General features: G+C 40.4%; 1 protein-coding gene across 5 annotated transcripts in view; it reads left to right on the plus strand.

Moving 5' to 3' along the window:
- The window catches only part of FMO4 (flavin containing dimethylaniline monoxygenase 4), a 43,712-nt gene extending 22,100 nt beyond the window's left edge, over positions 1–21,612 (plus strand). For all 5 annotated transcript variants that reach the window (XM_071207573.1, XM_012523799.4, XM_012523798.4 and 2 more), the window contains 5 exons: positions 3,290–3,432; positions 4,809–5,008; positions 6,106–6,458; positions 9,800–9,869; positions 20,706–21,612. In XM_071207573.1, coding sequence (XP_071063674.1) covers positions 3,290–3,432; positions 4,809–5,008; positions 6,106–6,458; positions 9,800–9,869; positions 20,706–21,114 — 1,175 coding nt within the window. In that variant the 3' untranslated portion in view covers positions 21,115–21,612. The remainder of the gene's footprint in view (positions 1–3,289; positions 3,433–4,808; positions 5,009–6,105; positions 6,459–9,799; positions 9,870–20,705) is intronic.
- Positions 21,613–21,899: the final 287 nt, after the last annotated feature.

Raw genomic sequence — 21,899 nt, forward strand, 5'->3', positions numbered from 1 at the left:
CCAAGGTGGCTCTCTTATCTGTCTGCTTGTTGTCACTCATCTTCTTTAGGAGGTACCAGGACCTGAACCCAGGGCCTCCCATGTGAGAAGCAAGTGCAAAACCACTTGACCTACTTCTCCTCTCTGCTGTTTTGGCATCTGCTAGTTGTGGCATCTGCTGATTGCAGCATCTTGCTGATTGTGGTGTCTGCTCATTGTGGTGTCTTGCTGATTGTGGCATCTGCTCATCTTCTTTAAGAGGTACCAGAAACCAAACCCAGGACATCCCACATGGGAGGCAGGTGCCCAGTTGCTTAAACCCCATCCACTTGCTACCACTGTTTTTTGACTCTTGGTTCAATTTGTTCCAGGTATTTAGGATTGCTCCTATTTACCTGCTCAAACCAGGGCTAAGGACCCAGTAATGGGGTGCAGGTCAGTTTCCTAGGGCTTTGGGAAGGGTGGCAGTAAAGGTACCTGCTTGCCTCCTTTATTTATTTATTTTTCTTTTATATGCATTTTTTGGTCTGGCCAGCAGATGGCGATCTTGGGCAGACTGCTAACCTCAGTCAAATCTCACAAACAAACTTTTTAGACGGTGTTCTCCACTCTTGGTTGGCCACACCCTCCCTCCCTCCGCCTCTTCAGCAACCAGCCCAGGGCAGTAGGGAGGGAGTTTGAGAGGGCAAATTATCTTTAGCTCCTGCCTGCTCTCAGGACAGTGTCAGTACTCCATCTGGCCTGGAAGTGTGAGACCTCTCCAAAGCAGGAGACAAATCTCACTGGCCAAAATCTGAATTTGCTGTAGGCTGTGTCTCTCCCTCTTCCCTTTCCTTGGGGAAGAGGATCCCTGCAGTCCACAGCTGCTGCAGTCTGCAGACTGTTTTTTGCTCCATAGTTAAGGGGAAGGGAGCACTCTAGGGCTGTTGCAGTGCTATTCACAGAATTTTTCAGCCCTCTGAAACTCCTTCCTTTGCCCCTCTCTCTTCTGGGTGGTGCCCCCTGGTGTTCTTATTTTTACTTTTAAAAACCTGATCTGAGGTGCCTGTCTTTCCCCTCCCCTGAATGAAATCTCCGACAGTTCCCAGGACTTTTCTGGTAGTTTTCCGGTAATGAAAAATCCTCTGACCACATTAAATTATCGAAATGCTCTCATTTCCATAATTAAAATGCCCTATCATGCAATAATCAAAATCATGGAACTACATGTAATGTTATAGCTTCTCCCCACTCCAGCAGGTACATCTTCCAGTGGAAGACAGCTTCTTAGCTGGCACTTATCTGGAGTAGTTTTCTCTGGCCTCCGGGTGGAAGTGGGGGCTTAGCACTGACTGTTTTGTGGGGTGCATTCATAGGTGCCTCAGAGAGTCTTTCCATTCCTGGGGACTCTAAACTGTAGATCCTTGTTGCAGGGTTTGAACTCTCAGACTGACTATTTACAACCCTTTAAGCCCAAGGTTCCCCAGGTCATCTTGACACAAACTATTTTTGGGGGTCCCATTGCCTGTTCAAATGGCCACCTTGTGCCAAAGTCCCTTAAAATTGGCATCAGACTGACTCACCTATATGGCTTCATCTGGTCCCTGTGAATTATGTATTTCTGCTTTGCCAACAGTTGCAGAAAAACTTGCTACCAGTCTAGCCCCCATCCTTTACAGGCATTTCCAGCCTCTGCCTTTCAGGCAGGGGGTCAAACACCAGTGTCTGGCTTCAGTCAGTCTCTTGATGCCAAGGTCAAGATCTCAGAGTCATCTCCTTGAAGCCCCTTTCACTTGGCTCCATGCCAAGGTGACTGAGCATGCAGTAGCACTTCAACAGTTCTTTTCTTGAAATTCTCCAATTTTCCCCCTCCTGGCACTTCAACTTCAACCCTTTTATACCCTCAGTGTGGGTAAGAGGCTAAGGATCACAAAACTGGTCTGCATAAAGATTCTTTGCAAAGTCTGTATAGTTGGTTTAGCACCTCATTTGGAATGTGGCACCTATTGTTTAGTTTTCAGAAGGCCAAGAATCCTATTCAGATATTTTGTTACAAGTAATTGGGTTTTTTTTTTCTTCTTTATTTTCTTTTAAATGTTACATTCAAAAAAATATGTATCCCCCAACCCACCCACCTCTACCCTCTCACATCAACATTTTCCATCACTGCGGCACATCCACTGCAGCTGGCGAATGCATTCTGGAGCACCGCTGCGCCACATGAACGGTGGTCCACACTGAAGCCCACACTCTCCCCCAGTCCACCCAGTGGGCCACGACAGCGCACAACATCATAGAAAGTTTAGTGAGTAAGTGAATCCGACTGAATGGTAGGACAGTGATATATTCCAGGAGCACGTTTAATCTTTATGCATTAAGACTTCAAAGGCTACTTGAAGTGTTGGGGTTGGAAGCTATCTAGTTCTCCAAACTGATAACCTTCCCTTTCCTCTGACTCTTCGTACATGCTCCTTCTCACCTGTCAGTGGGTCTGCCGGGTCACAGTCCCATCACCGTTGTCTCTTCCACCACCTCTTATAATTTCCGTTCCTGCTGGCCCCGCTGCAAACACCCCTGCTTCCACTGTAACCACCATCTTTAGTTTATGTGAATCCATGATTTATGTCTTTCATGTCTTCCAAGGAGGTAGTGTTTGATTTACCGAAAATAAAAAGAGTAGAAATATTTGTTAACCCTGCTCATACATATCAGTGTCATAACTGTGCCTCTATTGACAGAGTGTCAGGAAACTGAGAGATCAGTCAGAAACATAAGTATAAACATAAGAATAAAGTATAATTAAGACCAGAGTATAATAAATCATTAATAAAGTAAAATACGCATAAAAAAAGTATAAGTAACATGAACATAAATCACAAGAATAATTACTTACTTTACAAGAGAACTTGCCACCAAATCTCTTTTGGGAAATACTTTCATTAAATTAAATTTCACTTTGTAAGCATTTTATGTACACAAATCACATCTTTATAGAATATATCTGTTAGGTAAAATAACATGCATCAACAATCTACTTCTTACCCAGGATGTTCATAATCATGCATGAAATGTTTCTTACTATTTGCCTGCATTGAATTCGATTTCCCAAAGAAATAGTTTTGAAAGGAAACACTCATTCTGCATTTTTACCAAGACAGGTTGTGCTGGCTTGCAGCTTCAAATGCTGGTTCTATTGCTGGCAACAAATGGCAGGGGAAAGGGCTGGCCTGTTTAATATAGGACTTCCCTTCTTCCACAGACCCTATCCCTGAAGAGAGGGGGATTCTAGCTTTAGATATTTCTAATCTTCTGACCCCATCCTTCCCCTTAGGAATCCATAAGTTTAAAGGCCAGGTCCTGCACAGTCAAGAGTACAAGGTCCCAGAAGGCTTTCAGGGCAAGCGCGTTTTAGTGATCGGTCTTGGGAACACCGGAGGGGACATAGCTGTGGAGCTCAGTCGAACAGCAGCTCAGGTACACCATTTCTGAATCCATACCCCTATCATCAATTCTTGCTGGAGAAGTACTAAAGATTATAAAACACATGGGCCAATTGCTAAATTACATGAACACAAGGTAAGTGAAAAAACCTGGAAATTGTTAAAGCTGCTCGTGGTCCTCTGTGAGCTAATTAAGAATCCATACTTATAGACTTGAACTATTCTCAAAAAGAGTCTAGAAAAATTGCATGGATGCAAGACCACTATGCATTTGTCAGAGATGCCCCTTTAAGAACAAGACCAAATGGGCAAATTATCCCACCAGGCCAGTTATCTTTCCGTAGATGAACTTTAACACTCCACCTATGTAATTCTGTAAGGATAGAAAGGGGAGGATGTTTTCTGAGCATCTCCAAATTTTCAATTAAAAGACAGATCTATACCTTGTTTTAAGGTAAAAGCAGCCCTTATTTTATCTAAGAGGTATGCATAAGGATTTTAGAGGGAAACGGACTTGGCCAGTGGTTAGGGCGTCCGTCTACCACATGGGAGGTCCGGGCTTCAAACCCCGGGCCTCCTTGACCCGTGTGGAGCTGGCCCATGTGCAGTGCTGATGCGCGCAAGGAGTGCCGCGTCACGCAGGGGGGTCCCCCGCGTAGGGGAGCCCCACGCGCAAGGAGTGCACCCGTAAGGAGAGCCGCCCAGCGCAAAAGAAAAGTGCAGCCTGCCCAGGAATGGTGCCACCCACACTTCCCGTGCCGCTGACGACAACAGAAGCGGACAAAGAAACAAGACGCAGCAAATAGACACAGAGAACAGACAGCGGGGGTGGGGGGTGGGGGGGATTAAATAAATAAATAAAATAAATAAATCTCTTAAAAAAAAAAGGATTTTAGAAAGTCCAGTCATACACTCACAAATTAGAAGTCTCTTCCAGTTTAGCATAAATGATTAAATTTGGAAAGAATGGATTTTTGTTTAATTCAGTTAAAATTGCTTCCCAGACCTTCACTTTAAATTCTATATTATTTACATGTAAAAAAGCACCAGATCAATACTGTATATCTACAAGTATTATAATTCTTTATATTAAACATGATGAAAATATTACACTTGAGAATATGGCAGTAAGACACATTCAAATTCCTTTACATCACCTTTGATTTTCCTCAATATCACTCTTTTTCACCCTCTTTTTCTCATTGACTGTATTTAACAGATATTTAGATCTGTTAGTGAATTGTGAAAACAGTGGCAACAACAGGGTTGAACAGTCATTTGTAAATCTATGTGCAATTTACCAACCCTCTGTTATTATTAGACAAGAAAGTATTTAGTTTGAAACACACTGAAGAAAAATACTACAAAATGCCTAGCTCGTGCTTTTATTCTTCTTGCCTTATTTTTTAGGTACTTCTCAGTACTAGAACCGGTACTTGGGTTATTGGCCGCTTTTCAGATGGAGGCTACCCTCTTAATATGATGAGTACAAGAAGATACATTAATTTGATTGCACAAGTTCTTCCTTCATGTGTACTAAGGTGGATTCAAGAGAGGAAGTTGAATAAAAGATTTAACCATGAGAATTATGGATTAAATATTATGAAAGGGTATTTTTAACTTTTTTATTTAATGGAAAATAATTAAATCAATAGTTTTCATTCAATTTTATTCAGAAATCAAAAAGTTCAGGAATCATTGTGATTTTACTTCCTTAAGATTGTCGTTCCTTAACATTGTTGTTCACCAAGTGCCACAACAGTTCTTAAAATGGGAGTATTTCCTATGTGGCAACAAAAATAATAATATATGAGGCTAAAGGAAATTCATGAGGTTAGGTGAAAAACTTTCATATCCAGCTTGAAAAATCAGGAAATTTAAATTGAGCAATCTTGAAATTGTTACCATCTGGAAATAGAATACTTGTAATATCAATGAATGCAGATGTCCCACTCTTGCTAACATATAATAAATGTCTACTCTGGCTGATTGACTAGAGGTATGAATTTCAAAATAGGAATTCCTGGTGTGATATATTTTAATATAATCTGTGTAGAGTCCCACATTGGCAAGGAAAAGAAGACCTTTGATATGAATGTAAGGTCATTAAATATGAATTTTATTATATATTTGACCCAAATGTTTTTCTTTGGTGAAATATCTTTCAACTTATGAGGAAAGTTAAAGGCAAAGAATAATTGATAGGTAAATTTTATTAAAGACATATGTCTGATGTGATTAGGTAGAATGATGTTGACAATATCTGTCACTTAAATAATATGGTGTTTAATATAAAATTCACATTCTTTGTTTTATTCAGAATATTTCTTACTGATATCCTCTTTGCCTAGTGTCATTCTCTTGAGGCCTGGGTGACGTGAGACCCAAAACTGACCATCAAATGGACTGCTGTCTACACTTTCTTGATGCACTGACAAAAGTCCCAGAAACTAATTCTAAAAGATAATAGCATTTTAACCCCTTCCAGGAAACAGTAGGTTTAGTCATTTTCCATATGCCTTCTACTGGGAGCAGGAAAACAAAACATATATAGGAAACAGTGTATCAGGTAGACAACTTTGAATTAGAATTGGTCAATTTACAACCTTTGTTTGGCAGATAATTTCCTTGAATTGGCCAAATAAATCATTTGCTTAAATGTCTTGTAGGTGTAGTTCAGTGACTAATTTTCTCTTCTGTGTCAAAGGAAAAAAACAAAGTTCATTGTGAATGATGAGCTGCCAGTCTGTATCCTCTGTGGGGCAGTCACTGTGAAAACCAGCGTGAAAGAGTTTACAGAAACCTCTGCTCTCTTTGAAGATGGGACAGTGGAAGAAAACATTGATGTTGTGATCTTTGCTACAGGATATACATTTTCTTTTCCTTTCCTTGAAGAACCTCTCAGAAGCCTTTGTGCAAAGAAGATGTTCCTATACAAGCTGGTTTTTCCTTCAAGCCTAGAAAGGCCAACATTAGCTATCATTGGTCTCATCGGCCTTAAAGGATCCATCTTAACAGCTACAGAACTCCAGGCACGATGGGCCACAAGAGTATTCAAAGGTACCTTTTTGCTATTGAAAACCTCTGTGATTAACTAAATCTTAAAATTAATCTGCTATTATTTATTTAAAACCAAATAGATGAGAGCTAAGACAGCATAAAACACATCCAAAGAAAGGGGAAAATGGACAACGAATTTTACATATGTATAATATTATAATGGGTGCTATGGCATCAGTGTGACTGAGTGGAAAGAGGTTTCTGATTCCATGGAGGGGCAAATTTGGGCAACAGAATAAAATTAGATTTCTCAGATTAACTGAAATTATTGGAAGCATTGGGATCCTATTCTCTTCTCTCTTTTTTTTTTTTTCTTCTTTTCTTTTCCATTCCATTCCATTCCCCTCCATTCCATTCCATCCTTTCTTAGGTCTTTCCATTTATTACTAGAAGTAGAATTTTGCAGTGCTTTCAAAGAAAGGTATTGGAATAATGTACACTGTGAATAAAGTTGCGATTTGGGGATATAGTTACCTCGAGGAATTGCACCCACAAAATATTTTAAACATTAAATAATAATAGTTGTCCCAGGACACAGCTGCTGGAGTCAGAGAGACCAGAGGTCAAATCCCAACTCTGAAAATTATTAACTATGTGACAACCATTCTAAACTTCAGCTCCTTCATCTTTATAATGGGCATAATAAAACCTCTCTTACAAGGATTTTGTTAAATGTATAATGTCTAAAAAGCAGTTAGTACAGTACCTGACATTTAGTAAATGGTCATTAAATTATAGCTGTTGCTTTTACCATTGCTGTTATTGTCATAGCTCTCTAAAGCAGGTTAAGTTTTAGATTAGTAAATATTTTTTTAAATTGTAGTTGTATTATTTTAAAATATAAATAGCAATTACAATTGGGCCAAATCACTGTCCTTAAGGAGAAGTCTGCCCTTAATGGTTAAAAATATTTACCAGTAATTTATAAACCACATATAATACTGTACTAAGTACTGTTCTACAACTCTTCATTGAATTATCACAAATTTTAAATTCTTTTTCTTTTTTAAAGTTCTTTATTACAGACCTACAAAATGAGAGAATTATATATTACTCTCACTTGCTTGGGGTTTTTTTCTTTCCTTTTTACAAAACAGCAGCAGGAAAGAAAAACACAGGAGGCAGATGAGCCACGCCCCGGGGTTCAGATGAGAAGGGCCAAGGTGAGGACCAGACACTACCACCTGACGGTCACAGAGCAGGCCGGCCTTGGCCACCAGGCAGGGCTGTCCAAGCCTCCTGGGACATGCCAGCACTAAGGGGAGCAGACAGAAAGAAAGCGGGAGGAAGACAGATATCCCCAAATCGGCAGCAGCATCACTCCTGACAGCCACGCTGGGCAGGCGGCTGGCTCGGAAGCACTCCCAGCTCCCACGCTAGAGGCCTGGGCCCCAGAGCATGGGCTTGCAGGGGCCAGGGAGGGGGTGTGGGGTGTGGGGCCACTACAGAAGGGCCGTGCTCTATTGGGGCCCCTCCCCAGGACCACTGGGGGCTCAGGCAGGCAAGGGCAGCAGGGACGCCTCCCTGCTTGTCGGCCGATCAGCTTCTTCAGGAAGGCCTCCAGCAGGTCCTCATCCTTGATGCCCACAAACTTGTCCACCATGTCCCCGTTTTTGATGGCCAGCACGGTGGGCACAGCAGACACCTGGGAGGGGGCGAGGGAGGCAGAGTTGCCCGAAGGAGAACTCTTCTCAACTGCTGTCCCCACACCCTTGTGTGGAGGCTGGTGGCCTGTCCAGGGCAGTGCCTGCCTGAAGCCATGGGTGGGGCCGTTAAATTCTTGAATACCAGTTAAAGTGCTTTCACAGCATTTATTATTCGATTATATTAAAATGGACACAAAGATTCAAAGATGATTCTTAAGTACCACGTTTTAAAAAATATTTTATAATGAGCCCAAAATGCTTGTCAGAGGGGAGCAGGTGTAGCTCAGTGGTTGTGTGCCTGCTTGCCATGTAAGAGGTCCTGGGTTCAATCTCTGATACCTCCTAAAAAAATTTTTTTTTAATGCTTATCAGAATGATTGAACTGACAAATGAAACACACTATAGGAGCAATCACTTTCTTCTCCAGAGAGCCTCCAAGAGGCAATCCAGATACCACCAATTAAAGTCTTACCTTTTTTTTTTTTTTTTGAGGTACTGGGGATGAGTACTGCACCCCAGACGTCATCCATGGGAAGCTGATGCTCAACCACTGAGGCACATCAGCTCCCCTGAGTCAGCTCTTTCATCTGTTTGCTTCTTATTTGTTTTTTGGGTTTTTTTTGGAGGCAGCAGGGACCAAACCCGGGACTTCCCATGTGGGAAGCAGGCACCCAACCACTTGAGTCACATCTGCTCCCTTTACTAGCTTTTTTACAGAATAAAATGACCCTGGGTCCAAGAACACCACAGAGCTAGGCTGAACCTATTCCCTGTGGATACTAAACCCACAGTATTTGGCATCTAACAGGGGCAGGATTGGACAGCCCAGCCAGGTCAGAATGAGATGAGGAACAGGCTAAACTATCAAGGTCCTAACTGGCCGGTGTGGGGTGGGGAGGCAGGGAAGGATAGGGGGTGTGGAGGGTCTAGGAGCCCAGAGAACAGAATGGTTTTTAAATCCTGGAACAGCCAAACTGAAGAGAATTGCTAGGGTTCAAGAAACTGAGTCAAGAACAAGTTTCATGGATTTGGAAGAACAGGAAGAACAGAGTCCAAGTGCTGAGATTGTCTAGACAAGAGACTGAGAATGAGCACATCCTCCCCAAACTCAAGCAGACAGAACCTCTGTAAGACAGACAGAATGCCAGGCCCTTTCCATGTATGTACAACAGATATAAAGACATGACAAAGCAGGGCTATAAAAATGGAGGTCAAATTATTAGTTTTAACACAAAAAATATATACATACACATAAATTTCACTTGAAGAGAGAACGTCACAAAATCTACATTCAAGGTCCTTCAGGAAGGTAAGGACTTGGCAAATTGACTACCTGTGCCATCCCTCAGACCCCCAACTAGAGGTGGGACACTGAAATGAATGTGACTCTTTATTCTAGAACATGGAACTGTTTGCGTTGTGCATGTCTCCCTTTATACATGCTTCTTGACGTGAGAGCAAACAGGGACAAACAGAGCAGGCCATCTGGGGCAGGTGCTGATGATGTGGGCCACTGGCATGGTCTCTCAGTTCTGTCAATAGAGTCCCCTGCCTTAGTGAGTTTGGAGAGGGATTTTTAGCCTCTGCACTCCAATTCCATTCTAAGCTTTGACTCTCACATTTTGGGGGAGAAGAACTTAAAGGCAAAGCTATTAATACCTGTGATGCTAGTATTGTTTCCGTTTTTTCTTGTAGGGCTCTGTAAGATACCTCCATCACAAAAATTGATGGCTGATGCAACTAAAAAGGAGGAGCTCATAAAAAGGTATAAAATATGACTTGATACAGAGAAAAATTACCAATATATTCCAGTTCAGGAAAAAAAAAGATTCTCAATTTTAAAAGCCATCCCTAGAGTACCAGTATGGCAGGTTGGAAATAACTGCACTAAGAGTCAGAAGAATATGTTTTTAGTCCTAACTCTGCCACCAACCAGATATGTGGCTCTAGATGAATTACACAGGGCCACCAAGTCTTCTCAGTGGATCACAGAGTCCATCCTCCAGCTGGTAACAAATCCTATCTTTGCTTGGTCTACAGAACTCCATTCTATCTTCATTCTCCTCCTATTACTCTGGCTACCCCTTTTTGTTAATATTTTCTCTTGTTTCCTCTTCCTCATTTCCAAAAGTTAGTGAACCCCAAACTTAGTCCTCAGACCTTTTCTACCTTCTAAATACACTCACTCCTAAGTTGGGTTTGTGTCTCTAGCCCAAATCTCCCTATAAGTCCAGATTCCTAATCCATCCCTGTCTAGATAGCTCCACTTAAATATTTATTTAAATAGCATCTTTTTAATTTAAAAAATATCTCCAATTTAATATGCCCAAAAACAAACTCTTGACCCTCCTCTACCACCCCATCTGTCCCACAAATATGTGGTTCTGATGGCTTTTCCCTATCTCAGTGAAAGACTACTTATTCCAGTTGGCCAGCCAAAAATCTTGCAGTAATCCTTTTCTCGTCTTTTTTTCTCACATGCCATATCAGAAAATGTTGTGAGTTCCAACCCTCAGAATAAATCCAAACACTTTTCACTAGCTCCTCTGCCACCAGTCCACACCAGGCCACTATCATCTCTCACCAGGACACTTGCTGTCACCTTTGTTTTTCAAAGCATTTTAATGGGATGTAGTTACATACCATACAATCTATCCAAAGGGTACTATCAATGGCTTTTAGCATAATGACAGTGTTGTGCATTCATCATCACGAAAAATTTTAGAACAATTTCGTTACCAAAAAGAAAAACTCCACATCCCTTAGCAGTCACCTCTCAATTCCGCTATCCTTCCCTAGCCCTTCATAACCCCTAATCTAATTCCATCTTTATAAATTGATTTATATTTACATTTTATTTAAATGGAATCATACAATATGTAGTACTTTGTGTCTGGTTTCTTTCACCTAGCATAATGTGAGTTGCTGTTGTTTTGCCTATATTAACATCTTGTAACATTAACATACATTTGTTCAGTTTCAAAGAAAAACTATCTTATATATACAATATTACCCATATTCATATTTCACATGAGATTTTACTGTGTTATACAGTCCCATGTTACATTTTTTAGCTTTCCTTTTAGTAATATATATGATCTTAGATTTTCTCTTTCAACCACTGTCATACCCATATAATAGTACTATTAGTTACAAACACGATGTTGTTATTTCATATTTTCTATTCATGTCGAAAAATTAACAATGTCTTTACCAATTATGCACGAGTTAGCCCTCAGCTTTCCATTCTCTTAACTTCCTCCATTTTCTGGTGACCTATATTCTAGTTATTAACTACATGAGTTTACAATATATTTAGTTCTTAATAGCACAATCATACAGTATTTATCCTTTTGTGCCTTGCTTGCTTCACTCAGCACAATGTCTTCCAGGTTCATCCATGTTGTCAAATGCTTCATGACTCCATTTCTTCTTACAGATGCATAATATTCCATAACGTGTATACACCAAATTTGATTATCCACACATCAGTTGATGGACACCTGGGTTGTTTCCATTATTTGGCAATTGTGAATAATGCCACTATGAACATCAATGTGCAGATGTCTTTTTGTGTCACTGCTTTCAGTTCTTCTGGGTATATCCTAGTAGCGATATTGCTGGGTCACATGGTAGATCTACATTCCACTTCTTTAGGAACTGCCAAATAGTCAGCTACAGTGGCTGTACCATTCTGCATTCCCACCAACAGTGAATAAGTGTTCCTATCTCTTTGCCTCCTCTCCAACTCTTGTAGTTCTGTCTTTTTAATAGTGGCCATTCTAATAGGTATGAAATGATATCTCATATTTTTGATTTGCATTTCCCCATTCGCTAGTGATGTTGAACATTTTTTCGCCATTTTTATTTCTTCTTTGGACAAATATCTTTTTTTTAAAAGATTTATTTATTTATTTCTCTTCCCTCCCCCCCTCCCCCCCCCTCGGTTGTCTGTTCTCTGTGTCTGTTTGCTGTGTCTTCTTGGGCAAATATCTATCTGTTCAGGTCTTTTGCCCATTTTTTAATTGGACCATTTCTATTTTTATTGTTGAGTTGTAACATCTCTTTATATACAATGGATATTAAACCCTTATCGGATGTGTGATTTCCAAGAGTTTTCTCCCATTGAATTGGCTACCTTTCCATCCTTTTAACAAAGTCCTTTGAGGTGAAAAGTATTTGATTTTGAGGAGGTCCCAATTACCTATTTTTCCTTTATCGTTCATGCTCTGAGTGTAAGATCCAAGAACCACCACTTACTTACTAAGGATCCCTATATTTTCTTCCAGTAGTTTTATGGTCCTGGCTTTTATATTTAGGTCTTTGATCCATTTTGAGTTGATTCTTGTATCGGGAGGAAGATAGGGGTCCTCTTTCATTCTTTTGGTTGTAGATATCCTGTTTTTCCAGCACCATTTGTTGAAGAGACTTTTCAAGATTTATTTTATTATTTTTATCTACCTATCTATCTATTCATTTATTTATTTATTTCTCCCCACCCCCTCATTGTTTGCACTTGCTATGTCTATTGTCTTCCTTGTTCCTTTAGGAGGCACTGGAACCGAACCCAGGACCTCTGATGTGGAAGGGAGGCACCTAATCGCTTGAGCCACCTCTGTTCCCTGCTTTGTTGTATCTCTCATTATGTTTTTCTTCTTGTGTCCCTTGTTGTGTCATCTTGTTGCATCAGCTTGCTGTACCTGCCTGTCACGTCAGCTTGCTGTCTTTGCTTATCTTCTTTAGGAGGCACTGGGAACCTCTGCTCCCTGCTTTGTTGTGTCTCTCATTATGTTTTTCTTCTTGTGTCTTTTGTTGCATCATGTTGCTGTGTCAGCTTGCTGTGCCTGCCCGTCACACCAGTTCACTGTCTTCTTTAGGAGGCACCAATAACTGAACTATGGATCTCCCATGTGGTAGACAAGAGCTCAATAGCTTGAGCTGCATCCACTTCCCTTGAAGAGATGCTTTTGACCCAGTAATACGGACTTAGCAGATTTGTCAAAAACCAGTTGGCTGTAGAGGTGCGGGTTTATTTCTGGACTCTCAATTTTATTCCACTGATCAATATATCTATATTTATGCCAGTACCATGCTGCTTTAACCACTGTAGCTTTGTAGTATGTTTCAAAGTCAGGCAGTGAAAGTCCTCCCTCATCGCTCTTCTTTTTTAGAATGCTTTTGGCGACTTGGATGCCTTTTCCTTTCCAAATAATTTGGTAATTGCCTTCCCTATTTCTGTAAAGTAGGGTGTTGGAATTTTGATTGGTATTGCATTGAATCTATAAATCAATTTGGGTAGGATTGGCATCTTCATGATATTTAATTTTCCAATCCATGAACATGGAATGTCTTTCCATTTGTTTAGGTCTTCATTGATTTCTTTTAGCATTGTTTTTGTAGTTTTCTGCATATAGGTCCTGTGCTTCTTTGGTTAAATTAATTCCTAGGTATTTGAGTCTTTTTGTTGCTATTGTAAATGGAATTTTTTTCCTGATTTCCTCCTCAGATTGTTCAATACTAGTGTACAGAAACATTATTGATTTTTGTATGTTGATCTTGTATCCTGCCACATTGCTGAATTCATTTATTAGTTCAGTTAACTTTGTCGTAGACATTTCAGGATTTTCTAAATATAGGATCATGTCATCTGCAAAGAGTGAGAGTTTTACTTCCTCTTTTCTTATTTGGATGCTGTATTAGTCAGCCAAAGGGGTGCTGATCCAAAATAACAGAAATTGGTTGGTTTTTATAAAGGTTGTTTATTTGGGGTAGAAGCTTACAGGCCATAAAGCATAAGTTACTTCCCTTACCAATGTCTATTGCCATGTATTGGGGCAAGATGGTTGCTGATGTCTGCCAAGAGTTCAGGCTTCTTGGGTTCCTCTCTTCCTCAGCTCCATTTCTGTCTGGGCTCAACTCCTCTTTTACTGACAAGGTCAGCTGCAGACTATGAGGCTCTCTAGGCTTTGCCTCTCTCCCCAAGGCCAGCTGTAGGCTATAAGGTGACAGGCTCTGTCTGTCTCCCTGGGGCTCAATTCACTCTGGGCTCAGCTGCTTTCCTCCTTTGTGTGCTTACTTCCTCTGCTCCAGCTCACTATTCCAGCATCAAAACTCCAACTCTGTCCTTTGCCATGGCTTTTATCTGTGAGTCCCACCCACCAAGGGGTGGGGACTCAACACCCTACTGATGTGGCCCAGTCAAAGGCCTAATCATAATTTAATCACATCCATATATAGAACAGTTTACAAACATAATCCAATTATCTATTTTTGGAATTCATGAACCATATCAAACTGCTACAGATGCCTTTTATATCTTTTACTTTTCTAATTGCACTATCTAGAACTTCTAGCATAATATTGACTAATAGTGGTGACAGTGGGCATTCTTGTCATGTTTCTGATCTTGGACGGAAAGGTTTCAACCTCTCCCCATTGAGTACAAGGGTGGCTGTGGGTTTCTCATTTTTGTCCTTTACCATATTGAGGAATTTTTATTCTATTCCTGTCATTCTAAGTGTTTTTATTAAGAAATGATGCTATATTTTGTCGAATGCCTTTTCTGCATCTATCAAGATGATCATGTGGTTTTTTCACTTCAATTTGTTAATATTACATTAATTGATTTTCTTACGTTGAACCAACCTTGCATACCAGGGATAATTCCCACTTGGTCATAGCATGTAAGTCTTTTGATATGCTGTTGGATTCTTTTTGCAGGTATTTTGTTGAGAATTTTTGCATCTACGTTCATTAGAGAGATTGATGTGTAATTTTCTTTTCTTGTAGCATCTTTATCTGGATTTGGTATTAGAGTAATGTTGGCTTCATAAAAATGTGTTTGATAATTTCCTTGTTCTTCAGTTTTTTGGAAGCGTTTAAACAGGACTGTTGTTAATGCATGAAATGCTTGGTAGAATTTACCTGTAAAGTCATCAGGTCCTGGACTTCTCTTTGTTGGGAGATTTTTTTTTTTTAGGATGTACCAGGGATTGAACTTGTACATAGGAAGCAGGTGCTCAACCACCGAGCTACATCTGCTCCCCAATGAGAGTTGGTTTTTTCATTTGTTTTTTTGTTTGTTTGTTTTTAGGAGGTATTGGGGATTGAACCTGAGACCTCATACTTTGGAAGCAGGTGCTTAACCACTTGAGCTGCATCTGCTACATGTTGGGAGATTTTTGATGACTGATTCAATCTCTTTACATGTGATTGGTTTGCTATGTTCTTGTATTTCTTGTAGAGTCATTGTATGTTGTTTTTGTGTTTCTAGGAATTTGTCCATTTCATCTAGGTTGTCTATTTTTTTGGCATATAGTTTCTCATAATATCCTCTTCTGATCATTTTTATTTCTGTGGGATCAGTTGTAAAGTTGTAACGACCACCTTTCATTTCTGACTTTATTTGCATCTTCTCATTTTTTTTCTTCGTTAGTCTAGCTAAGGGTTTGTTGATTTTATTGATGTTCTCAAAGAACCAGCTTTTGGTTTTGTTGATTATCTCTATTGTTTTTTTGTTCTCAATTTAATTTATTTCTGCTCTAATCTTTATTATTTCTTTCCTTCTGTTCACTTTGGGAATGGTTTGCTGTTCTTTTTCTAGTCTCCAGCTGTTCAGTTAGATCTTTGATTTTTTGCTCTTTCTTCTTCTTTAATATAGGTATTAATATTTAGGGCTATAAATTTCCCCCTCAGCACTGCCTTTGCTGTATCCCATAAGTTTTTATAAGTTTGTTCTCATTTTCATTTGTCTCAATATATTTACTAATTTCTCTTGCAATTTCTTCTTTGACCCACTGATCATATAGGAGTGTGTTGTTTAGCCTCCACACAATTGTGTATTTTCCCCTTTCCATCAATTTGATTTCCAATATCATTCCATTATGATCTGAGAAAGTGCTTTGTATAGTTTCATTCTCTTTGTATTTATTGAGGCCAGCCTTGTGACTTAACATGTGGTCTCTCCTGGAGAAAGATCCATAAGCATTTGAGGAGAATGTATAACCCGCTAAATTGAGATGCAATGTTCTGTGTATATGTTAGATCTAGCTTGTTTATCATATTGTTCATGTTCTCTGCTTCCTTGTTCACTTTCTGTCTAGTTGTCCTATCTAATGATGTGACTGGTGTGTTGAAGTCTCTAAATATTATTGTAGAGATGTCTGTTTCTCCCTTCCATTTGCCAGAGTTTGCCTCACATATTTTGGGGCACACTGGTTAGGTGCAGTTATTTCTTCCTGATGGCTGGTCCTTTTTGTTAATATATAATGGCCTTCTGTATCATAAATTTTTTTGCATTTAAAGTCTGTTTTTTCTGATACTGGCATAGCTACCCCTTTTCTTTTTTTGTTTGCATGGAGTATCTTTTTCAACCCTTCACTTTCAGCCCATCCTGGGTCTAAGATGAGTCTCTTGTAGGCAGCATATGGATAGCTCAATAGCTCATGTTCTTTTATCCATTTTATCCATGATCTTTTATCCATATCTTTTGATTGGGAAGTTTAATCCATTCATATTCAGTGATATTACTGTAAATGTATTATTTACTTCCACCATTTTATTTTTTGGCTTTTATGTCATATATTATTTTCATCTGTCTTTTTTACCTTTTCTGGTTATCCTTCCTGCTATTCTTGCCTTCTTCACTTTCCTCCAAGCCTCTCTCTCTCCTGTTTTTTTTTCTTTCTGGCTGCATGGCTCCCTTTAATATTTCCTGCAAATGTGATTCTTTTTTATAAACTCTCTTAGTTTCTGTTTATTTGTGAATATTTTAAACTCACCTTCATAGTTGAAGGGCAATTTTGCCAGATAAAGAATTCTCAGCTGACAATTTTTCTCTTTCAGTATCCTAATTATATCATACCATTGGTTTCTTTTTTTTTTAAAGATTTATTTATTTATTTTTCTCCCCCCCCCCCCCCCCGGTTGTTTGTTCTCTGTGTCTATTTGCTGTGTTTTCTTTGTCCGCTTCTGTTGTTGTCTGCTGCACGGGAATCTCTGTTTCTTTTTGTTGTGTTATCATGTTGTGTCAGCTCTCCATGTGGGCGGTGCCATTCTTAGGCGGGCTGCACTTTCTTTTGCACTGGGCGGCTCTCCTTACGGGGTACACTCCTTGCGCGTGGGGCTCCCCTACATGGGGGACACACTGTGGCATGGCACTCCTTGCGCACATCAGCACTGCGCATGGGCCAGCTGCACACGGGTCAAGGAGGCCCGGGGTTTGAACTGCGGACCTCCCATGTGGTGGACAGATGCCCTAACCACTGGGCCAAGTCCACCGCCCTCATACCATTGGTTTCTGATGAGAAATCCACACCATCTTTCTGGGTGTCCCTTGTATGTGATGGTTTTCTTCTTCCTTGCTGCTCTCATAATTTTCTCTTTATCTTTGGTGTTTGACATTCTGAGTAGTATGTATTTTGGAGTATGTCTATTCAGATTTATTCTGATTGGGGTATGTCGCATTTCTTAGACATGTAAATTCATTTCTTTCATGAGCGTTGAGAAATTTCCAGCCATTATTTCCTCAAATACTCTTTTTACCCTCTTTCCCTTCTCTTCTCCTTCTGGAACTCCTATATTGTTATGCTTTGTGTTATCATTCAACTCCCTCAGCCCCTGCTAAATTTTTTCCATTCTTTTCTCTCTGTGTTCTTCTGTCTCTGTAATTTCATCTCTTCTGTCTTCTATATCACTTATTGTTTCTTCTATCATTTCAAGTTTGCTGTTGTATGCCTCTAATTTTTTTTAAGTAGGTACCAGCAATTGAACCTGGGACCTTGTGTATGCAAAGCAGGTGCTCAACTACTGAGTTATATCTGCTCCCCTCTAATGTGTTTTTGATCTCAGCTATCATGTCTTTCATTCCTATGAGCTCTGTTATTTTTCTATTTAGGTTTTCAAATTCTTCTTTGACTCAATCAGTGTCTTCTTAATGTCCTTTATCTCTTTAGCCATAAAGATGTCTTTCAATTCACTAATTTGATTTTGGAAATTTGTATGCATCTCATTGATTAGTTGTATCAAATCCTGTGTCTCATCTGGGTCTTTGATATATTTATTCCTTTGCTTGGGCCATTTCTTCTATTTTCTTAGTAAGGCTTTTACTTTTTTTTTGCTGATGTCTAGGCATCTGATTGTGATGGTGCATTTACTCTGATGTTCAATTTCTCTCTCTTTCATGGGGATTTAGTGGTAGGAGGCTGTGTGTTACTGCCATTGTTTGATTCTTAGTTCAACCTGTTCTGGGTCTTTAGGACTGCCCCTGTTACTTGCTCAAATCTGGGTCAGAAGGGAGTCTATAAAGGCCAGAAAAGGCTTCTCTTATTTACTTTTTTTCAAAAAAAGATTTATTTACTCCCCCCCTCCCCCCATTGTCTGCTCTCTGTGTCTATTTGCTGTGTGTTCTTCTGTGTCCACTTGTATTCTCATCAGGTGGCACTGGGAATCTGTGTCTCCTTTTGTTGAGTCATCTGGCTGCATCAGCTCTCAGTATGTGTGGCGCCACTCCTGGGTGGGCTGCAGTTTCATGCAGGGCAGCTCTCCTTGCACAGGGGCCACTCCTTGCATGGGACACTCTTATATGGGGGCATCCCTGCGTGGGCCTGCACTCCTTGCATGTAGCAGCACTGTGCATGGGCAAGCTCACCACATGAGCCAGGAGGCCCTGGGTATCAAACCCTTGGACCTCTTATATGGTAGGCAGACACTCCATCTGTTGAGCCAAATCCACTTCCCTTATTTACTTTTAATTTCCTCACATGGACTTCCTTAATTTCTTCACATGGGCTTCCTTGGTCCACCAGCAGATGGTGCAATTCAGCAGCTCTCTCTGTTCAAAGCCTGGTCAGTTTGTGTTTGCTGCATTAGCGGCAGCAGCAATGTGGCAGATGATCCTGTCTGGAGGCTAGTCAGAGCCAGCAATCCAAACTTCCTCAGAGGCTATTCTCGAACCTTTGCTGGTGGCCACCTCCATTTTTGCAAGTAGAAATAATTCCACTCCACTCTGCATCCTCAACAACCAGTCTGGGTCAATAGGGAGAGTGATTGAGAGGGTTGGATCTCTTTAGTCCCTTGTCAGCTCCCAAGGCAAAGAATGGGGTGACACACCTGGCCTGGTAGAACATAGCAGACCAAATTTGTTGGCCAAAGCTGAATCAGTCTGAGACTCCATCCCTCTTTCTCCCATTTCCTAGAGAGATGGATCCCTGTGGCCCCCTCTGTTTGTAGCCACCGGCCCAAGGAGGAGAATTCAAAATTATCTGCTAGTAGGGTAAGGGTACAGTGCCAGCAACTGCCGCTGAAGGATCTCCTCAGTCTTAACATTGAGACTTTATCCCCCTGTACTCCTCTCTCTTTTGGGTGGTATCTAGCCTTCTCCTGGTGTTCTAAACCCTAGAACATTTTTTTCCAGGCCATTTCTGCCTGGAAATTTAGTTATTTTTCTGGGAGAGAAGAGAGTCCTTTGTCTTTCTAATCTGCCATCTTCCCTGAAGAGCAGTCATCTCTTATCTGGTCTCCCTCTTCCACTCTGGTTGTTCTACAGTCCATTCTTGACACAGCTATGAGAACGACTCGCATCATATTGGTCTTTGGTATAGAAAACTCCAATTGCTTCTCATTTCATTCAAAGAATCCTCACTGAGTCCTCAACCCTACAGGGCACACAGCAATCTCTATAGTCTCACTGCCCACCATTCTCCCACACCATCCATACTACTCCAGTCACTACTGTCTCCTCACCAGTCCTCAAACATGCCAGAATATTTGTACCAGCTATTCTCCCTGCTTGGAACGTTCTTCCCCCAATTACCTGGATAGCTCACTCTGCTCAAATATCACCACATAAGAGAGAAGCTTTCCCTGACAATACTATATAAAATAGCAACCCACACAGTCTCACCCTTGACTTTCTCCCTTACCCTCCTTTATATTTCTTCATAATACTCATTACCACCTGTCATATTATATACCTTTTGCCTGCTTTTTAGTAATCTGCTGATTTCCTCCATTAGAATATAAGCCCCTTGAGAACAAGAGCTTTGCTTGGTTCATTGTTGGATCCCCAGCACCTAGAAGGGTGTCTGGCATGTGAAAGATACTTAATACTTATTTACTGAATGAATGAATTAATGAATAATATTGGGACATCATGAAAATGTACTAACAACAGAGATAGATGTAAATAGACACTGTACTCAGATCTGTATTATTGTCCAATGCTGGCACAACAAATGTGGCCCTATTTTTAAAATAATGCAGGTCCACAAATATGTGCTTCTGATCATGGTCATTCATTCAACAGCTAATATATTTGTTCTGATCAGAATTTACCTTCATAGCAAATTCTTTAATCTAACACATTATTTAAAGCTGCTCTCCCAAGTTGCTTTTTTAAAAATCTCCTTTAACCAAAATAATGACCCTCACTTCTCTAGATAAACTCTTATTTTTTTCTTTCAAGGAAAAACATTCACTAATATGGTTTGATCCTAAAGTGAAAGTAATAAAATGGGGAAGGGGAGAGAAGTGGACTTTTCACTTGAAAAAATGCATGGCAGGGGCTGATGAATGAAAAGTGATCCATCTTTTTCCCTCTTAGGGGTAGAAGTAAAGATACCAGTGAAGACAAACGCGACTACATTTCTTACATGGATGACATCGCTGCATGCATAGGCGCAAAGCCCAGTGTCCCATTTCTGTTCCTCAGGGATCCCAGACTAGCTTGGGAAGTTTTCTTTGGACCATGTTCTCCTTACCAGTATCGCCTAATGGGTCCTGGAAAATGGAGTGGAGCCAGAAATGCCATCCTGACCCAGTGGGACAGGACATTGAAACCCTTAAGAACTCGAATTGTTCATGATTCTTCCAAGCCTGCCTCCATGACACATTATTTAAAATCTTGGAGGGCACCTGTCCTGCTTGCCTTTCTTCTAATTATCTGTAGGCCTTCGTGTTTTTTTAAACTGGTGCGTGACAAACTGCATGATAGAATTTCCCCTTACCTATAAGTATTTCGTGAGGATGAATCTGATTGTTTATGAGAGCTGCACCAAGGCATGTTAATTCTGTTTCCAAATGTCTTGTGCCTCCTTCCTCTCCTTTTTCTTATAATTGCTATAACCCAAGTTCAGGTCCAGCCATCTCTTATCTGAACTATTACATCATCTTTCTCTTTGGTCTCACTACTTGTTTTCTTGCCCCTCTTTTCAACCCATATTCAACACTGCTACCTAAGAGATTATTCTAAAATGAAAATGTGTTCATTGAGTTAAGATCCCAGAATTAGAATTCCAGCTCTGCCATTAACTGTGTGGCTTTAGCCAAGTAACATAGCCTCTCTAAATCTCAGTGTCCTCATCTGGAAAATGATGGTAATAATAGTGCCTTCCTTAAAATGAACGCTAAATACAACAATGCAAGGTGTTTGATCTACAGTAAATTGACTATTAACAACCAGATTCAGAGGACATTTTCTAGTCTATGAATTAAAGGATTTGAAAACTGTTGCTTGCTCTGTTCCCTATTGTATAACCAGAAAACGTGGCTTTTGTGGCCCATGGATTCTGGATTCTCTGCTATCATCATTTACCATCTTTTGTCCTTGTGTGCCCAACCAAACCACCGAGGTTTGCTGCCTGCAATGTCTGAAGGAGCCCAGTCAATGAGCCCAACCTCACTTCTGACACCAGCTGCAAAGTTAGAAGGAGCACATTCCACAAAACCGCCCTCATTTCTGACACCAATGGCATGTTCAGGGAATTCCTAAAACCGCCCACAGTCTCAATAATTTCCT

This window comes from Dasypus novemcinctus, chromosome 13 (assembly GCF_030445035.2).
Source record: "Dasypus novemcinctus isolate mDasNov1 chromosome 13, mDasNov1.1.hap2, whole genome shotgun sequence".
Taxonomy (NCBI): Eukaryota; Metazoa; Chordata; class Mammalia; order Cingulata; family Dasypodidae; genus Dasypus; species Dasypus novemcinctus.